This window comes from Homalodisca vitripennis, unplaced genomic scaffold, assembly GCF_021130785.1.
Source record: "Homalodisca vitripennis isolate AUS2020 unplaced genomic scaffold, UT_GWSS_2.1 ScUCBcl_436;HRSCAF=2420, whole genome shotgun sequence".
In the NCBI taxonomy this organism is placed as follows: domain Eukaryota; kingdom Metazoa; phylum Arthropoda; class Insecta; order Hemiptera; family Cicadellidae; genus Homalodisca; species Homalodisca vitripennis.
In genome coordinates, this window is record NW_025776553.1 from 130,965 (window position 1) to 141,115 (window position 10,151).

Below are 10,151 nucleotides of genomic sequence, written 5' to 3' on the forward strand. Positions count from 1 at the left end.
TTAGTTTACAATATGCTTAACATTAATAATCACACAACCAAAATCTGAATTGCAATATAAGAGACAAATTAGATAACAAGAGATACCTAGACAACTAGGTTTTAGTATTATATTTGGGTGTTGTGCTTGATTTTAGATTAAACCCGATTTCGTAAACTTGTACGTAAGCAATGTAGAAATCAGTATTTACAATCATAAATTATCTAAATACGAGTAACTGGGATATATCTCCGTCATTGACTATATTTCATCTTCTTCCATATTTATATCTAGTTATATAGTTATATGGTATTTAAACGTGTATTATATTTCAAGGAGGTAATTCTTTATCATCTAAAGTATATTTTCGGAAATAACCACTATAAAGGTACGGTTAACTTATAAAGAGCCTAGGAAGCCCTGCAGGGCATTAAGAACAAATAACAAGAGAACTCGACTTCTTTGTTATCTGGGATATTTTATGTTTCTTACGTGTCTTCTTCGAAATGGGCTCCCTTAAGGTTCATGTAAGACATATTTCTTACTATAAACTATTAAGACTATTATTTAGATGTTAACATTTCCTAAATAGACTTGAACCAATACATACTTTAATAGTATTAATTAATTACCAGCTCGTAAATGTAACATAGAACATTACTACCACCAATTTCACGTTACCGGAAATCCATGAAAACACCAGAATGTTGGCATTATACCAAAGTATTCTTACGTATTTACATTAATACATGTAATAAATATTTCATTCACTCACATGATGTCATAGAAACACATTGTTAAAATTTTAATTTTGCAAAGTTTAGTATTGTTTTCCACTCGCAAATTGACTATCAAAATGGCCTCCATGTTTCATTTTATTAAATTGGCCTCCAAAATGAAACATGAAAATAATACAGTGGCGTAATTGTGAAACGTACATTTTATTTATCATAAGAAAGAAATGTAAATGTAAATAACAATATTGTGTTGTCTCAAGGGAGTATAATTGGAGCGAGGATCTGTGGAAAAGCGCTTAGCGTTATTGTGTGTAACACACCGAGTACCGATTTTATGTGTATTACATATAGTAAGAGAAACATTATTGTTTTGGAAACCACAAATCACTTCTTGCACGGTGGAAACATTTACAAGAGATTATATTTCAACACTACACCGCAATAAATTTTCCTTACCGTTATGTTCATGTTACATGTTATATATATAATAGTTTGTGTTTAATGATACTGGCTAGCAGGGCCGCTAAAAAGAATTAGGGGGCCTGTGGTACATGCCTGTTTGGGGGTTCCAATCCCAAATGTTATTTAATCACCTTAAAGTTTAAAATAATATTTAATATGGGCAGTGTAATTATAATTTTCGATAATCACATTAATTGGTATTATGAATATTAAAATAGTCCCACATAGGTAAATTAAATTGAGCAAACGAAAGTACACTTATTCATTCTAATAAACTTGAAAAATAAATAATATTTAATTTTCTGAAAAAAATATTCATATCAATTTATTAAAATTATCACTGTTAGACTACTTAATCGTGCTATTACCGAAAAGACTAGTATCAGGCATGGTCAACATCTATGAATGTGTTTTTTTATATCGAAAATATGTACTCTTCCAACTTTTAAAACGTTTATTGTTTTAACTATTACTTTTAATAAGGAAAACATGAGTTTATTTATTTATATTTATATTTTATAATGTTACAATACAGCCGTAGCCAATTACACTGTGACATTAATATTACTATATATGAATATAATTGGATAACTTTAAAACGAAAACGAAAAAAACACACACGATTTAATTCAAAACAACAGCTGCTCAACTACATTAAATATCAACTATACACAAAAAAGAGCATTTTAAAGTTGACAAAGTTGACAACACCACCGAAGCACCGATAAATAACTTAACAACAAGATGAATCAAATAATTTAAATAAATTTAAAAAAAAACAACTGAGAATTAATAAACTACTGTCCAAAAGTAATCAATTAAACATGTACTAAAACTAGTTAACAAAATATATATAACGATATAACAATTATAAATTTTGATTCAGTTAAAAATATATATATATGTATATATATATATATATATATATATATATATATATGTATATATATATATATATATATATATATATATATATATACAATATAAAACACCAATAAATATTTACTATATAAATAACCACAACAATAACAATATGTAAAATCTATGTTTTAACTATTAATTGATAATCAGGAGTGTTTTAACCTTAAAATCTCTGTAAGAGGAATTAAATACATCTAAAGAGTTTGAAGTGCTCATTATAAAGTCTAATAATTGTGTTAAGTGAGGAGAAGTAACCCAAATTAGTGCGAGAAAATCGCGGAACAAACAATGCAATAGAGCGGGAGTTGGGGCGGGGGACGGCCAAGTCCAACATAGATAAACAAGGCACTGTCATCCAGCACTCCGTTCACTAGCTTATGTAGGTACAACAACATGTCTAATTTACGCCGCTTTGTCAAGCTATCCATATTATAGATGTTGAGAAGCTCTGTATACGGAATAATATCTGTGTAGTGACCGAATGTTTTATAATACAAATATCTTGAAATTTTTTTTGGAACACTTTCCAACATATCTGAGAGACATATTAAATGAGGGTGTCAAACCACAGAACCATATTCCAATTTTTATCTTACTAATAAGAAATAAAGCAGCTGGAGAGAGTCCCAAATCCTTAAACTTTATCTTTCTATCTAATTTATGTCCATCCATTTTATAATCAAAACATATTACACTATATATCGATTTTCTATGATATGAAACTATTGCACACTTTTTCCATTAAACTTTAGGTTTTGCTTACTCCAGTCGTTTAGAGATGCTAAATCTTGTTGTATTTTGTAACAATCAGAAATATTCTTAATGCTATTAAAAATTTTTAGGTCATCAGCGTACATAAGTATTTTACTGTGTTTAACACAAGTGACAATGTCATTTAAGTAAATAATAAATAACAGCGGTCCCAAATTTGAGCCCTGAGGGACCCCAGACCCCACAATAAATTCTTTTGAACTAAACCCTGCATGACTAACGTACTGTCTTCTTTTATACAAATAGGAACACAAAAAACGAACACAGTTACTATTCACACCCCAGAAGTGTAACTTTGACAACAAAGATAAGTGGTCCACCCTATCAAAAAGCTTTTTCAAAATCTGTGTAAATTAGATCAATTTGAATATTATTATCTATATTAGGAACTGCAAATTTAGAAAAAATTTAGTAAGTTAGAACTAACTGATCTATTAGGGAAAAACCATGTTGGTAATCACTAATGTAGCTTTTTATATGTAAAAATAATTTACTGTTATATAATTGTCTCAAAAACTTTTGCAGGTGGGGATAAAATTGCAATGGGTCTGTGATTTTGTACTTGGTTTATCCCACCCTTTTTAGGGACGGGTACAATTTTTGCACGCTTCCAGGCTTCTGGAAATGAACTTTGTTTGATAGACAAATTAAATAAATAGTGATATGGTTTAGTAAAAACATCAGCACACGCTTTATATACATAGGGTGGAATTCCATCAGGGCCCAATGATTTTTATGCTTAAGTTTCTTTAAAGCGCAACTAATAACTTGTTCAGTAATTTCAGAAAGTGCAAATGTACCCGCATTATCCATAAGTGATATTCTTAGCGCCCGAGTACAAAGCTCGTCTTCAGTGAGATTACAAGTATTGTAAACAGAACTAAAGTGTGTGGCCAGAGCCTCCGTTATCGCCGCACCTCCCTCCACCATCCAATCGTCAGTGTACATTATGGATGGGCTCTTATCAACAACTTTTAATTGTTTGATTACATTCCAAAACGATTTGAGATTGTTTCTTAAACTTGCTCTCAACCGACTTAATATATTCATCAAATTCAGTTTTAATTAAACGTTAAGTGTCAGCTCTTATGCTTTTATACTGATTAAATAAATGTCATTTTATATTTTTTGTATTGTCTTCTAGCTATTTCCTTACTCTTAATTCGTTTTTTTTTTTATTTTCTGAAAACCAAATTGGGAAATTATATTTATTTTTACCAATCTTAGGGACGTTCTAATCCAAAAATTTATATACTTCTTCATAAAATATGTCTACAGCTTTATTTAAATTGCTTTCCAAAAACATTTTAGTCCAGTTTATACGTGAAAATACCAAGATAAAACTCCAAAAAGTTAGCTTTACTAAAGTTAAAACGATTACTTTAACAGTTATTGTTTTTTTTTATTTTTGACTTTTCCCGAACTGGCATTTCCACAAGCAATGCAGGGTGGTAACTGTCAGGCACCACGATCGGGCTACACTCCTCACTAACACTTAAGCTATATATGTCTGACATTACAAGATCTAAAGTTCGCCCCTGATTATTTAAAACATTATTTTTAAAACATAATCCATACATTTTTATAAAAAATAATAGCTGTTTAAATATTTCATTACCTGCTGTTAGATTATGATTAATTCCGTTTATGTGTAAATTAAAATCACCTAAAATCACTATTCTCTTGTCTCTAAGTCTAAATAATTCTAACCTATAAAAAAAACCTGTTGTAAGAAAACAAAGGAGAATTAGGTGGAAAATAAACTACGGCAAAAATAACAGAATAAGAGTTGTGAAAAGTCAGCTTAAACTAAATATTTCCTTCCTCTGTTTCAAACTGAAACAATCTACATGCTTTAATATTATTCCTTACTCCCACTACAACCCCTCCACCTCTAGATTTACCGGTTACTTGTTGACCACGATCCCGTCTAAATATACAATACTTATCAGTAAATAATTCAGAGTTATAAACTGTATTGTTCAGCCAAGTTTCAGTAAATGCTAGTATATCCTAGTTTCCTTCAAGAACACCTAATCTAAATGTATTCGTTTTTGATCTCAACCCACGAACGTGTTGATAATAAATATTAAATAATTGCATATCCATGCTTATTTATTTGTTTTTTTTTTTCAATAAACCTATTAGTTGTTGTGACAGTTATAATCCCAATAAAATACATGCATAAAATATATATATCTAAAGAAAAATATTCAGATCCAATACAATCCAAGTTTATTTTTATGAAAATAAATACCTATAATAAAAAAAAGGGTATAGGCTTACTTTAAGATGTGCATTTTAGTCGGTTGATGTCCTGCTTGCTTGTAATTTGTATAGCATTTGTCCCCTCTTGCTTGCGAAGAAACACCTTCCCGGCACTGGTGATCCAGGCATACTTGTACCCATGCTGCCGCTTGAACTGCCGGGCCTCCGCCCACAGCACTCTGGTGTCTCTCGTCAGCGATAGGTTGACGTTACACTTGGCTGTCACTCTTAAATCCCAGTTCGGCAGCAGAGAAGCCATTCTTGACACGGGTCTTTCTACGTAGCTCCTCCAGATCCAGACGTCGCGTCGGCAGAAACTTTACAATAATTCCACGAGGTGTCTTAGGGTTGTTAGCGTTCTTCGACAATCGATGAACCGCATCCACCATGCTGTCACTCAGCTCAAAGTTAAGAACTCGTGCTATTCTCTTGACAACATGCATGACGTTCTCGTTCTTCTCCTCAGGGACTCCTTGTATCTCGAGACAGTTGCTGCGAGAGTACTGCTCGGCAGATCTCTCCGCTTTTTGCAGGGCCGAAACCTGTTGTTTAAGGCTATTATTTTCAGAAATGAGGTTTTCAATTGAGATTTCAACGTCATTCACTTTTGAGGTGTTTTCCTTAATTTTAGTTTCGCTATGTTTAATTTGATTGAAACACAAATCCAGAGACTCGCTGATATCAATTTTGAACTGTTTAATGTCACCTTTAATCTCAGCAATATCCTCGTTGAACTTCTTGTTGTCATTCTTATGTTAATATCAGTAACGTCGTTACTGTTAGGTATTATAACGGTTCCTAATATATAATATAATATACCTATAATATAATACTGTTAGGTATTATATTATAGGTATTATAACATCGTTAGAGTTAGGTATTATATAAAAATAGAAGGTATAACCAGTAATTTTTTCAGGAATTTAAAACAAATATATGGGGTAATAATAGTAACAATATAACAGAGTGATGCAGTTTTCTATTTAGATCTATGAGAATAAATATTGTAAGTAACTTTCTTCTATTTACTTAACAACATTGTTTAGTTTTTTATTCAGCTAGATACATTTTTTTGATTTATAAATATGTATAGTTGAATTAGTTTTAGGTGAATCTTTTCCAGGTAAAATTTGTTTTTCATAATTTAACGAAAAATAAACATACATAGTTATTCATCATTCTTATAATCACCAGTGGCTACATCAAAATGTAAATATTTTATTACAATCATAAACATTGAAACTAAATTGTTAATACATTGTATTTATTCTCAAATTTCACCTTTAAATTTTATATAAGTGTAATAAATCATTGCCAACAATTTTAAGGTGCGTGGCATATACAGGTATATTTAAGTCTGTAATCACATTTACACTGTTAATGTAGAAGGAGTTGTAACCAAAATTAATTGTTCTCGACATGCTATATGATCCCAGTATTAGAGTAACGCTTTTAGTGTAATATGACTTGGTGGGTTGTGCAGCAACATAGTAATTACCAACATTGTTGTTAGGGATTTCACGCTAATATATATTTGAAAATGTAACAGATGATGTTCAAAAGTGATTAATCTCAATCCTGCAACGCTTGGTTTCGTTTGGGAGAAATAAAATAAAAATCCTTTCCTCAGTCTTCAGTGTCATTAGTACAAGTTATAAAATTTCAGTGAGAAATATACATAAAGAAAAACCCCAAGTAAAATTATTGTACAGTGTAGCTCAAACGTATACTGATTTCCATAAAAACTGCGGCTCTTACTAATTCGCCGACTGTACACGTGAGTTACCCAAACTACCTCGATCTCTACAAAACCTGCAGATTCAACGGTTATATCCAAATGGCTGCACTAACACATTCATGGACTCATTCTATGTGACAACCAAGTTTTTGAGACATAATCCACCTTTCTCCCAAATAGAAATCGCTTCTGGCTCGTTATATTTGCCAGTAGAACGTATACTAGGTAAGGCGAAATTGCTGTGTCACTTAAATCTGGGTAACCCAATGAGCGGCACTTTACTAACGAATATTGCCGAGATAATGGGGAAAAAATGCTGGTCGATAAGTCTAACTTGCTGCAGAAGATGACTCTTGAAGTAAGTGGGGCTCCCTTAATGTAAAGATCTTAAGGTCTAAACAGGAGGGAGAATGGCTTTTCCTACCTGCTTTGACTGAAAAAGACTTGAAGGCCCAAATAGTGTCCATTATTTCTCCCTACGACAAGAGGCGACCTCTACCATCAACCTGTATCACCCTGAATATCCTATCACTCCGGGAGCAGTTCAAAGGCCCCCTTAGTATTAAGAGACACGAGGTAAATGTTAATATTTTCCCTAAGCAAACTGAACCAGTGTCATAACCTCGTTATTCAATTAAGGAAATTTAAGTAATTAGGAGACTGATGTGAGTGTAAATTCACACTACCTCTTGGTATAATATTGATCATTTAATTATTCCTAAATGAACAAATAAAATAATATTTCCATCCGGAATTTCCAGGAACATACTGTAATTAGTGCAATGTTTGGAGATTCTAAATGAATCCCTCACACTTTAACCTCTTAACGCCCACTGTGCCAAATTTGTCACATACCCATTTTATGCATGTAGTATAGTGTCAGAATGAAAATTACAACCTTAAATGCCCATTGTGACACATATGGAACTATTTTCAATAATTTACTGTACTGTGCTGTTGCCTGGTGGCAGTTATGTGAACTACAGCCAGTGAGCAGATCTACCATACACAGTAAACACCAATTCTTCATAACCTCTAAGTCTTCATACCTGTATTTAGCAGAAAAAAAAGTAAGTACCCTTTTTATAAAATATGGTCTAGTTTACATAGTTAACTGAAAGTGTGTTACAGTAGTTTTAGTTCATAAAAATATGTCTAGTTTATGTTTTATGATGCTTTTTAGGTTTGTGCCAAATTTGTCACATTGGGCACAACTGTAAAACTGCAGTTTTTCAGTTCGTCCCAAAAATGGCACATTGGGCATTAAAGTCAACCTACAAGCTTTTTGTACAACAATGTTTATTTTTGTCAGATGTCACATTGTCGACTAAGAAGACATAACAACACAACTTCGCTTTTACCCCCGATGACAGTGAAGACAGTTTGGTGGATGACTCAGATGAGGATCCAGATTACACCCCTGGCCGTGACAAAAAGAACAAGTTAGCCTTATTTTGTAAGTTTATTTATACCATTAATTCCATAATTAACTTAGTTAGGCTCATACTTACTAATCTAAATTTATATTCAATACTAATAGGCTATGTTCTGTTTATTATATGTCTTTTCTTGTTATGACAGCACCATTTTTAATGCACACGGTTAGGATAATTCAGATTATGTTACACTAGGCTGTATAGAAAATTGTTTCAGCGGTGCTGTTATATACTAGTAAAGACCTCAATATGTTATTTATTTTAGTGTGAAATACATACTTTTTTGTGGTTTGAAAAAAAGCAAGGCAACAGCGAGTTTATTTTGTTTCAGTGAACAATGCAGCGAGCTCCAGTGATGTCACAGATGAAGACGAAGAGAACATCCCTTCAACGTCTACAGCCACAAAAAAGAAGATTCCAAAAAAAACCAGCACCTGCTTGGAATGAAGTGAATCCAGATAACAGTGAGAAACCTTCTCCGCCAATGCTAGAATTAAGTAACGAACATGTACTTCAGTCTCCAGTTGACTACTTCAAAGATTTTTTTGACAATGACCTTTTAACTTTGATTGCTACTCAGTCAAACTTGTATAGTGTCCAAAAAAATCCGAATAAACCCTTGAATACCTCAGAGAAGGAAGTAGAGCAGTTTATAGGCATTTGCATCTACATGAGCATTTATGGTCTACCTAGGAGTAGGATGTATTGGAATGGAAATACACGAGTAGAAAAGGTTGCACATGTTATGTCACGTAACAGATGGGAGGAACTGAAGGCCAACTTGCACTTCAATAACAATGATCACATGCCATTACAGAATGATCCAAACAAAGATAGGCGATTTAAAATCCGCCCCACTAGTTTGATGCTCTTCAAAACAAATTCAAAAACATTCCTATTGAGGAACAAATGCTCTGTGTTGATGAACAGATTGTGCCCTTCAAAGGCACATCTTTACTAAAACAGTACAACCCGATGAAAACCCCACAAGTGGGGATACAAACTGTTTGTACTTTGTGACAGCAAGGGTCTGATTCAACAATTTTGAGATCTACACTGGTCGCATACTACCTGCTACTTCCCTACCTGACATTGGAGCTAGTTCAAATGTTGTGTTTTACGACTGGTTGAACACTTGCCTCGTAATGAAAACAAAATTCTTAATCTATTTTGATAACTGGTACTCATCACCAGCTCTCATTAGTGACTTCCTAGCAAATATTGGTTTCCAATCCCTCGGGGGACCATTTCGACTAGGGACGATTTCCAGGCTTGTTGTTTTCATCTGACCAAGGAAATGAAAAAGAAAGGCCGTGGGTCTTATGAGGAAAAAGAGGCAACAATTGATGGGGTAAAAAATTAGGGCCTGTAAAATGGTTAGAACAATCGAGGGGTGTCTCTTGCGTCAACTTTTGAGTCTGCTTGCCCTATCAACACTGTGCAACGCTTTGACTCTAAAGGTCGTGAGCAGATTGGATGTCACTTGCCCTAAAATCGTTACAACATACAATAAGTTCATGGGGGGAGTGGACCTTCTAGATGGACTTTATCAGCTACTACCGAATTAATCTAAGATTCTCGGAAGTTTTATTTGAGGTTTTTCTTTCCACTTTGTTGACGTAAGTATTTGTCAATGGATGGCTTCTCTTCAGACGAGACTGTCAACATAATGGAATTGCTAAGCAGGGAGTAATGGATTTGCTATAGCTTTCCGGAGTGTGAGGTGGCCGAAGTCTCTTTGTAACTTAGGAGCTGACCCAATAAAAAGAGGAAGGCCATCAACAGACAGGGTAGAGAACGAATTTTCAAAGAAAAAGAAGAAAGGTCCATGTGTCAATA

At 33.2% G+C, this 10,151-nt stretch overlaps 1 protein-coding gene across 1 annotated transcript; it reads left to right on the forward strand.

The window, feature by feature from the left end:
• The first annotated feature begins 8,236 nt into the window (after positions 1–8,236).
• LOC124370682 (piggyBac transposable element-derived protein 1-like) lies at positions 8,237–9,273 on the forward strand. Its single transcript, XM_046828969.1, has 2 exons — positions 8,237–8,332; positions 8,644–9,273. The coding sequence occupies exon 2, from the start codon at positions 8,650–8,652 to the stop codon at positions 9,271–9,273; it is 624 nt and encodes a 207-aa protein (XP_046684925.1). The 5' UTR covers positions 8,237–8,332; positions 8,644–8,649.
• Positions 9,274–10,151: the final 878 nt, after the last annotated feature.